At 38.7% G+C, this 19,147-nt stretch overlaps 2 protein-coding genes and 1 long non-coding RNA gene across 4 annotated transcripts; 1 reads left to right on the top strand and 2 right to left on the bottom strand.

Annotated features, from left to right (window-relative positions):
• Positions 1-304: 304 nt before the first annotated feature.
• LOC129778857 (uncharacterized) lies at positions 305-1,891 on the bottom strand. 2 transcript variants are annotated; one of them, XR_008743508.1, is made up of 3 exons: positions 1,224-1,891; positions 629-1,168; positions 305-570 (listed from the first exon to the last, which is right to left on the bottom strand). It is a non-coding gene; the product is annotated as an uncharacterized LOC129778857 (long non-coding RNA). The 2 variants fall into 2 exon arrangements; XR_008743507.1 differs by having other exon boundaries at positions 305-1,168.
• A 5,713-nt stretch (positions 1,892-7,604) lies between these two features.
• Positions 7,605-12,354, top strand: LOC129779184 (mediator of RNA polymerase II transcription subunit 15). The gene is made up of 3 exons (XM_055786482.1): positions 7,605-7,799; positions 7,866-8,005; positions 8,068-12,354. Exons 1-3 carry the CDS (start codon positions 7,741-7,743, stop codon positions 10,236-10,238), a joined length of 2,370 nt encoding a protein of 789 aa, XP_055642457.1. The 5' UTR covers positions 7,605-7,740; the 3' UTR covers positions 10,239-12,354.
• A 2,187-nt stretch (positions 12,355-14,541) lies between these two features.
• Positions 14,542-17,067, bottom strand: LOC129776150 (zinc finger protein 431-like). The gene is made up of 2 exons (XM_055781597.1): positions 16,942-17,067; positions 14,542-16,888 (listed from the first exon to the last, which is right to left on the bottom strand). The coding sequence occupies exon 2, from the start codon at positions 16,863-16,865 to the stop codon at positions 14,616-14,618; it is 2,250 nt and encodes a 749-aa protein (XP_055637572.1). The 5' UTR covers positions 16,866-16,888; positions 16,942-17,067; the 3' UTR covers positions 14,542-14,615.
• Between the last annotated feature and the right edge of the window lie 2,080 nt (positions 17,068-19,147).

Raw genomic sequence — 19,147 nt, 5'->3', positions numbered from 1 at the left:
TATGAAATAAGTGCGAACTACTGGATACTAAGCAATTTTTATTGACTCTTGTACAATATACAGTAACCAGCATAAATCACAGCCCACCAATTCAGATTTTAATAGTTTTTCCAGTATTTCAAGAGAAATGACTATTTAAATGGCTTGGGAGACCTGAGTGACAGCATTGTATTCCTCGTTTAGGAGTATTTTTCACTATCAAAATCATTCATCAGGAACAGATGGTAATCATTTGGTGCTTTGTTCGGTGTTATACCAAATTTTAGGACCTCTTTCAGTAGGCATTCCTGTAAACTTTCTTCAATTAGTTTTCATAATTTTTCTTTAATCTTCCACTTAGAAATTTAAGTCCTTTCAAATTTATAACAATACCAAATAATTAACACACTGTTTCTCATAGAATCCTTTCTTTCCTTCTGATCAATTCATCTTCGTATATGACTTTCTCTCCATACAAGCGGATGACTACATCCGCACGTTCCTTTACCTCTGGCAGAAACAGGCCCTACATGCCGCCACAAACGCAGCAGTCAGAATTTGATGTTACTGCTGATGATGCAAACATCCGGACTATAAAGATAATGCATAAGAACTTCCCAACCAAGTTACCGGAGCTTCTGGCAATCACCATTCACGCCTTGCTTCCTTCGGACTGCAACTGTTGGTGTAAGTGCATTGGTGAAATACACAAAATTACCGTGTTTTTTTATTTTCTTTTGAAAACGAAATACCACAGATGGGACTTGGATATAACGTTTATCTTCAGCCGGTCCACCTCCTCCAGTGATCTCTTTTCATAATGGACCAAGGCTATGTCCGGCCAGAAGACCCCATTCTCTTTCGCGTAATACTTTTCGATGAAGTCGGCAGCTCCCGACACTTCGTACTGTGTATCTGTCCGTTCACCGCAAGCCGTGAAGAAAAGAACAACGGTTTGGACATTCCCTTCGTGCTAATCGTCAGCCACAGTAGGATCTTCTTCGGGAAATTGGCGTGAGAGATATTTAACGCCATTTCTTATCTACTTGGTGGCGGACATCAAGTACTGGGTCCCCTGCCAGACGTTGTCGTCCAGCGTCAAGTTGGTCTCGTCGTCCATTATGATGTCACCATTCGCTGGAAAGATGTCTTCAATCAGCACCTTCAGCCGTTCCTGTTTAGTGATTGCCTGGTGTTCAGATTAGAATTTTTTTGGGTACTTACGTTAATACGACAGTACATACCTTCAATGGTCACAATTTACAACTTCTTGTAATGGAATTTTTCCTGGCCCAGCTAATCCAATCTGTGGTAATGTTTCCGCCGACGGTCGAACCCGTTATGGGAATGATATGTAACTTTTTTCGCGCTATAAATGATGGTGAAATTTTTTTTCGCGCGCGTTGCTCGTTCAAGCTCCTCCCGTTTGTAATACACACTCTGAAGTAAGTCTTTCAAGAAGTTGTTCTCACTTACATTCCTCAACAAAAAAAAAGTTCAAATAATGGAACGGTTCACTGTTTTTCTTGTGTTTTTTCTGATCGTTGTCAGCTTGGAACTTTGTTTTTCTTTTACCTCTTGGACACACCGCACACCAAAAGCACAGCAGCCCAAAATTCACGTGAGTCCGACTTTCGACAACGGCGACGCTAATGCATCACCGGAGCCGAAATTCAATGGACCGCTATTTTATTTTTCGCTTGGGTACTCAGTTAACTTTTGTATTGTTGGTGCCTTGCTGAATCATCTTCTATGTTTCAAACTAACCGGCCAATCGATGGAACACAGGTTTGCTTGCGAGAGACCGCCGCTTTCGACGGCGAGCACTAAAAAATAATAAACACTGCAAACAACAAGGCAACAACAATACAAAAAATAACTGAGTGTCAACTCCGGTGACGCTAATACGTAAGTACCTTTATTGTCTCTATAAAAAGAACGATCTTGACGGATCGATTTTCTAAAAGACGTAGGGATCGATCCACTAATTGAATCGGTACCAACCTTTGAAAAATCAAAAGCCATTCTCCCAATTTATTTGTGTGTCGCCTTTTCTTTAAATGGCAATTGAAAATCTAATATTTATATTCGAACATCAAAACCATTTTGCATTGTTTCTCAGCTAAAAAATAATAATTCAAAGTTCAGAAAAACCATTTTCCAGAGCATTCATCTTGCACTGTCATGGAATCATTTAATTAAATAAATTAATTGAAAAAGCATTATAAGAAATTCAACAATTGGTGTTTGCCCAGAACTCAGTCGACGAGAAGAAACAAACACAATCAATAATTACGGAAACAAAATTCAATCTTTTGCGACTGTAATATTTTTTCAAAGAAGACAAGCTAGGCGTTTGGCTTTAATTTGATATGTCGATCATCTGAATCGGTCCAGTAGATAGCTATGAATTTAGCAAAAAATCATTTTTGAAAAAAAGGGGGAAAAGATTTTTTTAACCACCCTAGTAAAAAAATCGGGTCTAATAGTTCGCAATAAAAAAAAAACTAACAATTTTCACGAAAAACTGAGAATCACTCTATCGGTCTGCCATGGAATTCAGCAATATATACTGAGCAAGGGAACTGAAGACTATGGGAGGTGCTGAAAATTTTGTTGAACACTCCAAATCCTGTGGATTCGTTTATAGTGGACCCATCAGTAAAGTACATATTATCACAATTGATACCCCCATACTTTGCATCGAAGATCGTTGGAGCTATCCTCGATCGTTGATAATCTGAGTATCCATGGATATCTTGCTTCATGGACAGATCAAAATGCACAGAGGAATTGATGTAGTCAGGAAAACAAACACGGTTAGGAATATACGAAGAAGGATCAACCTGCATGGAGATGAATTCATGATATGAACTCATGAATCCTGAGTGAAAATTTAACTCGATCAGCTGCTCAAAACATTTGGAGTTGAACCAGACCCCAAGATACTTGAATGACATAGCATGAGTGATCGGTTTACCCAAAAGTTGAAGCTTTGGTTTTGCTGATCTATGCTTCCTAGAAAAAACCACCATCTCTGTTTCCTCCGTGGAGAATTCGATCCCTAGCCCAATGGCCCAGGTTGAAAAATTGTTCAAAGTATCTTGTAAGGGTTCATGCAGGTCGGATTCGTTTGATCCTATGACAGACACCACTCCATCATCTGCAAGTTGTCTTAGGCTGCAATTTTGTGTAAGGCAATTGTCGATGTCGCTTTCATAGAAGTTGTACAAAAGGGGGCTTAAACATGAGCCCTGGGGGAGTCCCATGTAGGAGACCCGACTTACTGTCGAATCCCCGTGAGAAAAATTCAACTGTTTCTCACAAAGCAAGTTATATAACATATTATTCAATAGAGGCGGCAGACCCCGAGAGTTTAATTTGTCTGACAAAACCTCTATTGAAACAGAATCAAAGGCCCCCTTTATGTCCAAGAATACTGAAGCCATTTGTTTTTTTTTCGGCGTAAGCCAATTGTCTTTCTGAAGAAAGCAACGCAAGACAATCATTTGTCCCCTTGCCCCTGCGGAACCCATATTGTGTATCTGAGAGTAGGCCATTCGTTTCAACCCATCGATCAAGGCGAAACAAGATCATTTTGTCCAACAATTTCCGTATACAAGATTGGTATTGGGCGGTAGGAATTGAAGTCGGACGTGGGTTTTCCGGGTTTTTTAAAAGCTATAACTCGCACTTGTCTCCAATCATCTGGAACAATATTATGCTCCAGAAACCGATTGAATAAATTCAACAAGCGATGTTTCGCCACATCAGGGAGGTTTTTCAACAAGTTGAACTTAATTCTATCCGTTTCTGGAGCCGAATTTTCACAAGAAAGGAGAGCAAGAGAGAATTCTACCATCGAAAACTCGGAATCAAGATCGCACCTATCTTGTGGTACAATTTTTTGCATGGGAGTGGAATCGGGACAAACCTTCCGCGCAAAATTAAAAATCCACCGATGTGAATATTCTTCACTTTCATTCGTTGAATAGCGATTTCTCATGTTTCGAGCCACTTTCCATAATTTTTTCATAGACGTTTCTCGTGACAAACCTCCCACAGACTTTTGCCAATAAGCACGTTTTTTTCCTTTGATCATGTTTTTAAATTGATTTTCAAGGTTCAAATACGACTGAAAATTTTCAATGGTTTCACGTTTCCGAAAAACTTTAAATGCATTCGATTTATCCTGATAAAGCTTGGAACACTGGCTATCCCACCATAGATTGGGAGACCTTCGACAAATAGTGGAGCCTGAGATGGGTTTCGTTTGAGCGCGAACCGCGCTGTCATATATCAAACGAGAAAGGAAGTTATACTCCTCCAATGGAGGTAAGCCATCTCTGGAATTGATGGCTAGAGCAATCGCGTCCGCATATTTTTTCCAGTCAATGTGTCTTGTGAGGTCATATGCCATGTTTATAGATTTAGAAGAATTCGACCCAATGGTGATGGAAATTTTGATTGGCAAGTGATCACTACCGTTGGGGTCCTGGATTACATTCCACTTGCAATCTAATGATAGTGAATTCGAGCAAAGCGAGAAGTCAAGAGCACTTGGGTTAGCAGGAGGTTTATTTGTTTATTTATTCATTTCGTCCAACAAATGTAGACTACACACTTATACACTAATGTTACAATGTTGTCTTAGGTTAAATATTATTTTTGCGGTACATGTTTTTTTAGCAGTTTTTTATTCATTGTTGTGTCAATTATTTCGCTGTGCTGATTGTATATACGCATCATGCGATTGATGCGTATATACAATCAGCGTTATTTGGGGCGTTATTTGCATAATTTGTTCTGGATGTTTTGGTTAGAAAATAGAATTAGAAATTACGTGTTCTTAGTTGACGCCCAGATGCATAGAAATTTAGTTTTTCTAGTAATTCAGCTGACTATTACAGTCAAAAAATTAGGTCATTAACAAAAGAAAGCATTGCAAATTCACGGCGTTCTTTTAGTGTTTGGATGTTTATGAGCGTGCTTCATATGAAGGAAGTGGAAATGAGGTCCAGTTGAGTTTACGAAGTGCAAATAGAAGAAACTGTTTCTGGACTGACTCAATGCGTTCTTCATGTACGACCATATACGGGTTCCAAACGATGTTACAGTATTCCAGAATAGGCCTTACATATGTAATATATAAAAGCTTTATTGTGTATCGGTCCTGGAAGTTATGTGAGATGCGTTTGACAAAACTTAACACACTATTCGCCTTATTAATTACAGAGTTGTAGTGTTCTATGAATTGTGAGTTTACAGTCGAGGACGACGCCTAGATCTCTAACTATTTCACATTTTTCTACATTTTGATTTCCAAGACATATTACAATATTTGGTACATGTTTTTTTCTGCTAAATGTTATAGAGTTGCACTTTTTCGCTTTCAGTTTTAGTAGATTTTTATCACACCAAATATGGAATACATGTATTTCGTGTCGAAGGTACACGTGTTGTTTCCCCAGTATTCAAAACGGTCACATTAAAGCTGTTACAAAGGTCATATATCAACAATGAACGATTGTCGTCGTACTGTTCCCCCCAGACAGTTCCGTGAGAATTGAAGTCTCCCAAGATTATGCCGGCTCAGTTCAACAGCCGCAATCCGGCTCGCTGCAAGAGCGCTGCTTCCTTTGTTCCTTTGTTCCACTTCACAAAAGGTCAGGTCGAAAGCGGACAGCAATGACCTTCACGTCGTATACCAATAGCACAATAGCAAAAGTGGCAACGCACAATACCGACACTGAACTTTACTCGTCAAGAGTTGGATAGCGAATGAATATTCCATCATGAAACATATGTTTTATAAATACAGAAATCATTAAATTATCCATCTGTAAGTTCGTGTACGCCAGTGTTCAAATATATTTATAATGTGAAAATCATGACCAAAACAAAAGAGCAAGTGCCTATCGCTCAGTGACAAATTTCGGGAAGCTCTATAGAATTACTATGGAACTCGCTTTCGCGGATGATCGGGGTTCTACTGTAGTTTATATTTTTTAAACGAATTCTAATGTCTAGTGAACTTGTTCACGAATTAATACAGAGCTTCTATGAATACTTGGTTCAACAAAAGATTTCTGGCGTGGAAAGATAGAATATACCTAAATAAATATAAATAAGATAGGATAAATATATCTTCATCCAGGGATTCAACCTTTTTTTTTTCATTTTTCGATTTTATGTCCGAAGCAGAGCCTAGCCCTAGAGCAGCCATACTCAACCTGCGGTCCGTGAGTGCACAGTATGGTGCAATTTTGTTCGTTGGGGGAACCGCGTCGATTTGTATGCTATCTGGTGGAGAGTGCCTCTGTATTTTTGCATCACATCATATTCGAATCTGTACTGTGTTGTAGGTTTAAAATTTCTAAAACGAGAGCGTTACGTTTGGGGTGTAAAGTTTTGAGTTCTGAATACCTTTTTGTTGGTTGAACAAAGTGTGAATGTCAATCACTTCATTCGAAAGATAAAATGTAATGTGATGCTGGTTACTTATTGACAAAAAAAATTGTTTCAGTAGTTCAAAACTGCTTCGAAATCAATCTATGGAAATCACAAACAAATATGTAATCGCCTGGAGCCGCACTGTGTGTTATACAAGAAAATGTTCTGAGTGTGTGTATTGTTCTCACGATAATTCTCAAATTTCTATCAATCTAAGAATCTATTTTGTATTTATTTTTGGCTGAAGGAAGTTTCTGTGAATTCAGGAATGTATTTGGAGTTATTGTTGTAATGAAGTTGTTTGAATTATAGCGGCTTTAAGCTTCCTTAGTTCATTCGCTTCTACTTTTGAAAGCATTTTGGAAAGCATTGCTGCCGTTCGATCGCTAGCTGGATGACTGATAAATCGTGAATAACTTATTTGTTGTTTTTTTTTTTCAATCAATCATTCAAGTTTCGTTGTTTCAATTGTTGTTTCCGGATTAAAAGTGATGTGAGGAGTTTTTCAACGTTGAGAGACGTGCTCTTCGGTGGAAAACTGAAGGAGAAAATCTGTTTCGATGCTTTTGCTTTCGCTTCTGCCGCTACCTCACAATAGAATTGGTTCGGATTTTTTGTTGTTCGCGTCTTCTGAGATGTTTAGTTCTACGTTGGAGATGTAATTTTGCTAAGAGATACTGAAAAACTACTTGGATATTCAAGAAGTTCAGTATTTCAGTTCCAGTGTTCTTGACAGCGAGCAATAAGCAGTACATGTTAATGTTTAGAATTAATTTGCCATCTACTCAAATTGCTTCGCGAAGCGTTCGCGTTCCTTACTCAGTGAAAGTATTCATTTATCAACCTTTGTCATTGCCCCGACTCCATGACACTAAAACGTGTTTGTTGCCCATATGAAAAAAGGTTGGATACCGCTGCCATAGAGGAACAAACAGGTCAGTTCAGGTCAACCAACTTCACACAACGACAAAAATTGAGTTAAAACTTTTTTTTAGATCACTATCCAGTATAACGTCAATGTCAATCGTAACTATCAAGAAGTCGGTAACAAAAATTAAATGTCTGTAAATTTACAGACATGTCTGTAAATCTGGCATCTCTATTCTCGTATCATGACAAATGTCCCAGCTTTCTTAATGTATCTTGCTGTATGTCTATTGCTCCATCATCAACGAATACACGATTGGTCTGTTTTCAAGCTACAGCTTTCGTGAATCACACTTTGTTGAATTGTGGATTTTCCCTTTAATTTGTAGTTTTGTATTCGAAAAATCGACGCTAATTTATTGTTAAAAAAATCTCTGCAAAATGGCAGAAGATAATTCGTGGAAAACTTCGAGTTTTCGGCAGAGTGTCGTCAACAAAATGTAAGTGCTAGATCCGTTCAGTTCTCAGTAAATCCTTATTTCAAACGCGATATCCACCATCCACAGAAATGAGGCGATTCAGCAGTCCGGAATGGCATCGAACAAAAACGGGCTCGAGATGGAGAACCATGTCTTCCAGAAGGCCCGCAACAAGGATGAATATCTGGGCTATGTCGCAAGACTAATTTTGCACGTCCGTGAAATGAGTGAGACATCTTAGTAGGTCACCTTTTGCTTTGGTTGCACGAATAATTTAATATTTCCACAGATTCCAAAAACAAGAACCAACAGAATGCAGCCGGTGGAAACCAAGACGGGGGTAATCCTAATCAACAAGGTGGAATGCCAGATCCAATTAATGCACTTCAAACACTAGCATCGCAAGGCAGTCGACCACAGATGATGGGTGGTCAAATGGGTCCCGGTGGGCCAATGGGTGGTCAGATGGGAACTGGTAATGCTTCTAATTTGCTTCAAACTCTTAACCGTCCCCAAATGCCTATGACCGGAGGAATGGCTGGAATGCAAGGTGGCAACCGTGTTGGAGGAATGGGTGGTCCGAATCAAATGGGTGGTATGATGCCGGGACAAATGCAACCTGGTCAAGCTGGGATGCCAGGAATGCCCAATCAAATGGGCGGTGTCATGGGACCTGGGGGAATGAGCGGTGGAAAGATTGTTGGAATGGGGAATCAAGGTCAAATGGGTCAAATGAACCCAATGCAAATGCAAGGACAAATGTCTGGAGGGGGAATGCAGCCTGGCGCAGGCCAACAACAAACCCAGCAACAGCAAGGCGCACCTAGTGGCCCGAATCAGATGAATTCAATGGGCGGCATGGGTGGAATACAAGTAAATCCACAGTTGAATCAAAATGCCTTGAGCCAACAGTTGAGTTCAGTTGGAATGAATCAAGCAGCTGGCCAAATGGGCCAAATGGGTGGAAATAGTCCGATGAATCAGGGGAACATGGGAATGGCTCCGAATCAGGTGATACGACAGCAAATGGCACCAGGAATGAATCCCAATCAACAGCAGATGGGAATGGCTGGCAGTCAAATGACTCAGATGGGCCAAGGAATCGGAGGTCCAGGAGGAAATTTATCCCAAGTTCAGCAGCAAGTTGCGGCACAACAGCAATCCCAAGCTGGAATGGCTGCAATTGGACCTGGAGGGCCCGGTAATTTGCAGCATCAAGGTGGCCAACAACAGCAACCATCGAATGTCGGCCCTGGACAGATAAATTCGGCCGGCATGGGTCCGGGTGGAAATATCCCTGGTAATCAAATGACAGCGCAGGGAAATTTCGTACCAATTGGTGCAAATCAAATGGTTCGAAAGGATATGATGAGTGGTGGACAAGTTTATCCAGGTGGTGCCGTACGCAGCGTAACTCCGAATCAATTCTTACGCCAATCACCTTCACCGTCAGTTCCATCTCCGGTAGGGCCTGGTTCGCTAGGTTCTCAATCTCATCCTGGTCAAATGATACCGAGTCCTGCACTAATTCCATCACCAAGTCCCCAAATGGGAAGTGTTCCCCCTAGAAACATTGGTCAGTCTCCGGGATCTACATTAAACACGCCTGGACAACCGGGAGGAGCAGTCCCGAGTCCATTAAATCCACAAGACGAGCAGCTCTATCGTGAAAAGTATCGCTCGCTGACAAAATACATCGAACCACTCAAGCGTATGATTGCTAAAATGGAGAATGATGATATAGATAAAATTGCTAAAATGAAACGTTTATTGGAAATACTTTGTAATCCAACCTGTCGCATTCCGTTAGAGACGCTTTATAAATGTGAAGCAGCGCTGACCAGTCAACTGGGATCAATAAGAGAAACTTCACTCAACAATCCTTTGGTGGAAGCTGTTTCCAGTGCGCTCCAGAGTAATATGGGCAATCATACACTTCAGCGCACGTTCCGACCTTGTCTAGAGGCGCTGTTTGGACCTGACATTAAAAACCTCCAAACTCCCGCCAAGCGTCCTCGGCTGACAGTTGAGGAACCGGCTACATCAAGCACAAGCGGTGTCCAGGAGATCCCTCATATTCTGCAAGGTGAAATAGCTCGTTTGGACCAGAAATTTAAAGTGTCCCTCGATCAGTGTGCTGTTGGAGGCACCAGCACCATCAAATTGATCTGTTATTTGGATGACAAACATCTGCCCTGCGTGCCGCCGGTAGCGGTCACAATACCCGAAGACTATCCATTTGTATCGCCCTTCTGTTCGTTGATTGACCAGGAATACGACGCAACGCCTTTCTTGAAAAGGGTGCAACAATCGTTCCTCGCTAGGATTAGCAAGCTGCCGGAAATGTTCTCGTTGTCTCACTTGCTAGACACCTGGGAGATGTCAGTGCGCCAGGCTTGTGCTCCGAAACAGGCCCGAGTGGTGTCTCCCACAAGTACCAGTGTGCTTTTGGGAATGTAACGCCTTTTACAATATATATTCACATAATATGCATTTTGGTTTATTGTTTAATCCAACCAAAAAATTTGGCTATTGAAGAAGTGATTAAAATTTTTCATGCATAATGCACATAATGCACAAATGCACATTCTTCGTAGGACTGAAAGAAACAGAACCAGGAGAGAATAGATGGAACATATTCGGGATAAATATACTGAGGTCGTTTATTTATTCACAGGAGAAATTACTTTAACGATCATAAATTAAAGGAGACAAGTAATCGGGGTAGGAATTTCAATCAATGTTTGGACAATCTGTTTGAGTCCAAAAAACCAGAAACATGATACACGAACTTTCAACATAATGAAGAGATTCTAAAAAAAGTCAAATCGTGTGAACTAAAACGTGAATGGAAGGGCAGGGTGTCGACTCAAAACTCCCTGATATTTCCTGATTTTCCAGTAATTTTTCAGAACAAAATACCAGATGTAAACTAGTACTAAAATTTTCTGGTTCTGTAGTTCTTGAAAGATTTAATTAGTTAAAACAATGAAATTTATGAACGTCTGTCAATATCTTCCCATAAATGAATTGTTTGTGATTTTTGATTGAGTTAAACGATTTCTGAGAAGTTTCGTAAAAGATAAGAAATCGGATTTATTAATACAGTTCAAAGTTATCTTAAGGATCCTTAAATACTAGTACAGACGAGTCGTTTCCATTTTGATTGGGGTCAATTTCACGAAACTGTTTTTTGTTTCGATTTGACCGAAGTTTTTTTTCATGTAAACTGTCAGTTTCGATCTGTGCTTTTTCCAATTTTTTTTTTCGTTTCGCTTCTGCTTCTCATAGCCGTTTCATGACCTTGAATTACTTTAAGAGCAATTCCAAATGGAATCGACAAATGCCAAAACATGAGTATTTTTTTTTTTTTATTAAATCGTTTATTTTTACAGGCTCAGTTACATAAGTTTAAAGGAGCCAAACTCCTATCTGTATTGTTACAAGTATATATAAACATTTTTCATTAATTCTAGTGTTATTGAAGTAGAGAACCGATTACTCGCGGTTTGCTCGAGTTTAGAAGGGTGACATTTTGTTTCAGGAAAAGGAAGGGATATAAGGATATGTTGACAATGTTCACACTCACATTCGCACTCACATTCATCATACTCAATTCTTAAGCCTATCTTATATCTAATATGTATTTACATTTCACCTTATTCTATTGTTAGTAAGAAGGGATTTAATTTCTCGCGAAGGAAAAGGAAAAGGAGAATATAAGGATATAAGGACAATCACACACGAAGATCGATAACTTTTAAGAAGACATATATTTGGGACATGTAATCAAGGTCTAACCGAGCCAACACATCTCTCACCGGCACATTGGGCTGTCTTCCTCTGGCCTTGAGTATTTTTGATTCGAATGAAAGTATGTATTCCGTTTGTCTTGGGGGAAATATGAGTTTTCCACAACATTTGGGAATTTTTAGACTCAAGTGTAACTTTTGAAAAGGTCTTATCGATTTTTAGTAAGAGATATGTTGAAAAACATCGCCACGTTTTGTATTGACTCACATGTCTTCAATGTTTTTCTAGGTAACTCCTAAACATATAGTTTTACCATAATGATGTATCTGGAAAAGTTGTTGAAAATTATAAGCAAATTCATAACATTTCATGAACATGGCGGTATAACATGACAAACATATTGAAAGAGCTTTACTATAAAAAAGACAATAAATTAGAAATATTTTTTTAAATATCTCGAGAATGGCTGCATTTAGAAAAAGATTGATAAATAGCTGTAACCATGCTAATCTTATATTTTACTCAGCCAAGTATCAGCTTATGCTCTTCCTAAACTAAGCTTGATGTCTAGTGAACCAGTTCACGAATCAATACGGTGCTCCTATGAGCAATAAATAACGGTACTCAGTGTCAAACAAAGTAGTCGCCCACACACAAGACAACGCACAGTGCGTTGAATGCAAAGGAATGTGGAATAAAAATCATAATAGCAGAATTTAGCCATTGTGACACTTTGGTATGATTTTTTTTGCAGTGTCAAGTATATTCATTGTATAAAAGTTGTCATATGTTTACATCTAATAAAATTCTAAGGCTGCAGTATCTATCAGCCCTTCTGTTTCGTTTATGAATTCCACATTATTCAAGAAGGTTTTCAGTGCTTGAATTCGTTAGTTTTTGGGCACATACATTATGTGCCCAAATCGCATGATGGAAGAGATTGTTCATAAGTACACCCAGGTTTTTTACGCGGTCTTTTACGAGGGTTTTTACGCGGATTTTCCAATTAGCGCGGTTTTTTTTTACGCCAATTTTCCAATTAACGCGGTTTTTTTTCACGCGGATTTTCTAATAAACGCGGATTTTTTTACAAGGTACGTATGCCCCGCGTAAAAAAACACTGTTTGCTTAAGTGTCTCATGTTATTTTTTTTTTCATAATCTTGCATGTATCATTTTTTTTTCTCTATTATAGTGACTTTCAACACATTTCGGCTGGTTCGTCACTTTTACTTCCATTTTTGGAAGAATGTCGGGAGTGAGAATTGAACTCGTGATCTCTGCGTGAGAGCTATGGATGTTACCACTACGCCAGATCGCCTCCACCATGCATGTATCAGTGCTTTTTCGAGGAAAAACAAATTTAGAGCAGTACGACACCCATGCCCAAATTTAATACGACCGCAAATGGTTAAATTACATCAGAATTCATAATTTGTGGCTAAAATTATATATATTTATATATATATATATATATATATATATATATATATATATATATATATATATATATATACATATATATATATATATATATATATAAATATATATAATTTTAGCCACAAATTATGAATATATATATATATATATATATATATATATATATATATATATATATATATATATATATATATATATATATATATTGTATATATTGTGCAATTTGCAATATATGGTTGTGCAATTTCGCTGGTTCAGGTCAATCACGGAGAGAAACTACGAAGTGTTCAGTAGGGTGTCAATGAAAATGGTCATCTCTATTTTCTGAAAGTTACACCATAAAAAATGTTCTCCACTTCGAAAAAATACCTTTTGCAAAATATCAGCTCAATCGGATTTTTAAGGGAGAGTGGCGCAAAGCGGTCAAAGTTTGAAAATCGAAAAATCACCCTGCGACACTAATAAATGAAGTTCGAATGAGCTAATGTTTAGCACAGGGTATATTTGACCGCTTTGCGCCACTGTCCCTTAACCCTTTTATTACGGCAGTGTGCTCCGCCAAAGTGCTACCCCTGTACGGAGCACTGCGCTGGTGTGATCGAAGAGCAGTATGAATTTCATGTCGTCTAAAGACGACGCTCGTTACGCGGATGAAGTCTACAGCCGACGCTAGTAACGAAAGTGTTAAGTCCGATTGACCTGATATTTGGCATAGGATGTTTTTTCGAGGTGGTGAACATTTTTTAAGGTAACTTTTTGAAATTTTAAGGTCGATTTTTCCCATACATTCATTGGCACCCTACTTTATATACATATTTTAGTATGAATGTATAGACATTGCATTTTGCAATCATTTGCTAACGATTATCGATGCCGATTATCGTAATGTGGACGCGTCTTAACATATACAGACCGCGGCACTAAACAGCATAAAATATAACAAAAAGTTAAATCTAATAACCATTTTTTCACTTGTGTTGCATCGAATATGAACCATTTTAACATTTTATAAAATTATTTTGAAACACAGAGCTCTTGTGATGAATACAATAAGGCCCCAACGGTGGCGCAACGATATGTCGTCGTTGGTATTTTTGGCAACTGCACCGAACGACGATATATCGTCGTTGATTGTCAATGATTGTTTTTAAACCAAATTAATAAGTTGCAAACCTAAAGAGGACTAGCAAAAAGGACTGCATAAGTTGGAAATTATAGTGGAGGACTAAACCTGAGTACTTCCGTTTCAAATGCCTGAAATCAGTGATAGACAAAAGAAATATGAAAAGAAAGAGATATTTTATTGATAATTAAATGCATACTTACCATTAACATTGTATAATAGAGTCTGAAAGAATGGAATTACTTACCTGAGACCCTTTATATATAAAATATTAACGCAAGAAAATATTATGTTGGAAATATGTACATATTGCGATCAATTATGTGAAATGTGTAATCAGTTCATTGTTATTCTAGGGATTTTTAACGACTGACAATATAGTTACTAAACCGGAAAATCGCGGTTATTTCCAACAGAGACATAGACGAAGATTTCTTCAAACATTGATGGGACACAAAAACACATGTGGGTGAAGAAATGTATTCACAATAAAAGAGGACAATTCAAGATAGAATGCTGCACTCAGTTGTAATCCGATTGCTCCTCCTCCTCTTTCGTGTGCTTTTCATTGTAATGTATGTTCACCTTTTTGGACACATTCGTAGAAAACGCACAATCCGCTACCGGACAACAGTACAGCTTAACCTTGGTGTGCTTGGTCATATGTAGGCGCAAGTCCCGATCTCGGATAAAGCTAGCTTCGCAAACTTCACATTGGAAAGGCTTCTCGTTCAGGTGAACTGACTTTTCGTGTCGCTTACAGTCGCTGGGATGCCGATAGGTATTGGAACAGAAGGAACATTTGTACGGCCGTTCCGTGCTATGGGTTATCATATGTTTTTGCAGCAGTTGTTTTATCCCGAACGTCATGGGACATTCCGTACATTTGAAAGGGCGTTCTTTCATGTGATTGTTCGCTTCGTGCAACTTCAGCTCATGTTTGGCAACGAATCCTTTACCACAGATGTTGCAGAGTTCGGTGAAAATTTTCTCGTGAACCTTAAGCACATGTCGGCTGAGAGCCTGCTGGGTGGCGTAAACTGCAGTACATTGTTGACAGAAATATGCATTGCTTATACGCGAATGACTCCTCTCGTGTTTCTTTAAAGTATCGCGTGTTGCGAACTTCGTGCCACATGTGGCACAAGCGAATTTTCTATTTGTATGTGACTGAATGTGGGCCTGAAAAACGCTTCTCTTGGCGAAGTGCCGTTTGCACAACGGACAAACACTTTCGGAATCTTTGCTGAAATGACTGTTGAAAGCACGTTGCTCGCCGTGATGCACGTAACAATGATTTTCGAGCTCCTCCATAGTGCCGAAAGTTTCATAACACATCTGGAAGCAGCAGAAAAACTCCGTTATTTCCGGTTCCGGCTCGGGTTCTGGGAGCATACTTGTGTTACAGTGCAAACCCGAATCCACGTGTTTTTTGATGATTAAACGTTCGTCGCTTCTAAATTGGCATCCTTCTTCGAGGCAAACATAATATCTTCTTCCAGCATAAGCTATTTGATGACGCGTTAACATTCGTTTCTCGGAAAAGCTGCCGTAGCAAATCATACACATAAACGAGGGAATCCCGTCATTTTCCTTGAAGTGAACTTCTTTGGTGTGTTCGACTAACGATGCCCCGTCGGGAAAAACTTCGTCACAGCCACAACATCGAGTGTCCGGTTCTTCAATTGTCATAATTTTTTCATCAAATCTCAATCGTTCTTCTTCTGATGTCTCGAGAATAGGATGAAACCGGGTGAACTCGAAATGCAATTGCAGCGAACGTCTCTCTTTAGTCAAAATGTTGCATATTTTGCATCGGTAGTATTCCTTTCTCTCTCGGTTTTCCCTATGCTGCGTCAGTCCACTGCTGTATTGAAAACGTTTGTTACAATCGTTACACTTGATGTTACTCCACGCTTTTTCTCTCGCCGTATGATCAACTTTGATGTGCTCTTTCCATTTCTCTTCGTCCTCCAATAACTTTCCGCAGCAACAAATAGTTCCAAAGTATCTCAGTCGCTCGTCAAACTCAGCGTCGTCGATGGAAACAAACAAGGATCTCAGCTGCTCCGCATCAACGTCATGTGCATCGAGGTAAATGAAGGGATCCGCTTCATCTACTTTCCGAGAAGTATCCCTCTGTGATATCGTTTTCCTTTTCTTTCGCTCTGGAATCGCTCTGGAATCTTCATCTTCTTGATTATCTCTATTCGTTATCAGGCATTTCTCAGTAACTCCTTGTGAAGCTAGGCTTTTACGCAGCTTCACGTCCGAATTGCATATCATAGCTATGAAAGCAACAGTTTCCGACAGCTGTTCGAAGCATTTCGCGCAAATATTCTGCGATAATCCATCTTCGCTCGACGGACGTATTGTGCCGGTGATTTCCATCATCATATCCGCAACGAGTTTCTCTTCTTCCCCAGCACAAATACAGAACACAGAAATCAGTTCATCTAAATCATTTACGTTGCAAATGCGACAATGTTCGTCGTTGTCGGCAGCTGATTCCCTCTGCAGCAATTTCCTTCGCAAATGGCGATTGGTGTTGATGCATAACTTGCGGAAGGTGCAAGCTTTATCCAAACGCTCGAGACATCCTCCGCACACAAACTGGGGCAAGCGATCGTTTTCCCGAGGAGAACCCAGCCTTATCAAATCGGTGACCATCTCCGACACCAATTGATTCTGTGAGTCGCACCTACAGTACAAGGATATTAATTCATCCACCTCCGTCTCCAAGCAAAGCCTGCAGCAAAGGTCCTCCTCCATCTCAGATTCATTCGCCCCGTACCCTGTGATGGAACAATTGTTTAAATTAAATCCATGGTTCGCGAACATAACTTACCCGGAATTCAAATTGTTTGTTTTCGCAAAGAAATTTCAAACCTCTGCTTCGCGGGTAACAAACATGGTTTTCATCTCTCAATGTTTTCATTGAGATATGTCATGTGAACTGTTATACAAACAACCAGAAACAACAGGGGTTAGACATCAATTGAATATAGGCTACCCAAAATCAAAATCAATATGGCGTCATTTGTTTACCAACATATCATTTGCGAGGATTGGAATCGTTGAAATCACGGAGGTAGAAAAAATAATGAAAAATGCGCTGCTTTATTTCTAACTGCATTAGCGATTTTCATATTTCGGTTTCACATGGAGGTGTTCACATTTAACATGGAGTTTTAAGTTAGCCACTATTCGACTATATAACCGGATCGAGTTGTAAACAACAGTAATTGACTGATCCAAAATGTCAGTGAACCGCAACATGACGTGACGGATCGTGAACGTGACGTGGATGTTGTATGTGAATCGCGCTTTAGTCATACCCTTGAGAAACAACCGACAGTGGGACATCAACATGACATCAACACCAAGCTGCCTGGGGGAAATTGACATTTCCGTTACATGAAAATAGGGAAAACTTTTGCTCTTACTGAAATGTGTTCCCTAACAGAGACATCAAAACCAAGCTGCCTAGAGGAAATCGGCATTGCAAATACATAAAAGTGGGTGGGTTTAGACCTAGGTAGTGCGGACTGAATCAAAACGGCTGTCAAAAAAGATCCAATTGAAATGTCAAAAGAGATCCAACGATCAGGAGTGTTATTTTTCTTATGATAATCAACACTATAAAAGAGGTATTGTTGTCAAGGGCAAAAATAAGTAAAATTGTAAAATGAACGAACTACATTTTTCCGTCAATTGTTTAATTAACCATTGCATCTCTAAAAGACCATCTCAGCCTTTCACTGAGCAACGCATTTTTAATGTCCCCTCTCTTTGTCATAACGTTTTTCCGAACGTAATAAAAACAAACAAAGTCAGAGTCACGTAAATGTTTACTCCTGCGATTTGGAAATATTCGATAAAAAGTGGAAGGAAGAGCTGCCAGATGATTTTTAAAAAAAGTCTGTAAAAACATGTGAATGTCTGTTAAAAATGTGGAAAAGTCTGTAAAAGTGTGCAGATCTATAGAAATGTCTTTTAACGTTAATTTTCACTTATTCATTAATACTTTGTACATCACGATGCACGTAAGATTGTATTCTGTATATATATATATATACAGCCATTCCATGCCAAACTAATATAGTTGTTCTCAGCTCTTCGTCAAAAGTGGTAATTTTGTTCTTTATCGCAAGACATTAAACTCGTATTTTTTTAATTTGTCATTAGGGTGCCCATTTCCATTTTAGGGTGATCCCAAAAATAATTTTTTCCACTTTTTCCCAAAATGACTTTTTTCAAAAATTTATAACTTTCGAACCACTCAACCGATTTAGATGATCGACATATCAAATTTAAGCCAATGAGCTTTAATTGAGAAATATTTAACTTGCATATAATATGGATCCTATTTTTAATATGGATTGAAAGCTGAGAACTTTTGCATAAAATATCTCGATATCAGAGATGCTATTTTTTTCGTTTTTGAAATATGATTTTGCAAAACTAATCGATGGTTCGAAAAACAATTTTTCCCCATTTTTCCCACTACAAAAAGTCATAACTTTCGAACTATTGGACCGATTCATATCATCGACATATCAAATTGAAGCTTACGAGATATATTTTTAAAAAAAATATTACTTTTGCGAAAAAATTTAATTTTGTTTTTGTAATTATGGATTGAGTTAGTTTTTCATAGTTTTCTCGGTTAAAGATAGGAGCGCTATATTTTTTTTATATTTTTTATGGAAAGCTGAGGAGTATTTACTTAACATATCTCGATATCAGAGATGCTATAATTATCGTTTTTAAGTTAGAATTTTGTAAATTTAACATGTTTTAAGTCTTCGATCAATATTCATATGTGACTAAACTAGACCTATGCTACTAGAATCCAATCTTCCCGCAAGTGTGAGTTTTGCTTATTGGCTTCAATCGATCATCTAAATCGGTTCAGTAGTTCAAATGTTATTGCAGAAAGTTATTTTTGGACAAATGGGGAAAAATGATTTTTTTTTAAATCATATCTAAAAAACGAAAAAATAGCAACCCTGATATCGAGATATGTTGTGTAAAAAATCCTCAGCTTTCAA

Source organism: Toxorhynchites rutilus, chromosome 3, assembly GCF_029784135.1.
Source record: "Toxorhynchites rutilus septentrionalis strain SRP chromosome 3, ASM2978413v1, whole genome shotgun sequence".
Taxonomy (NCBI): Eukaryota; Metazoa; Arthropoda; class Insecta; order Diptera; family Culicidae; genus Toxorhynchites; species Toxorhynchites rutilus.
This window is presented reverse-complemented; position numbering and strand designations above follow the sequence as displayed.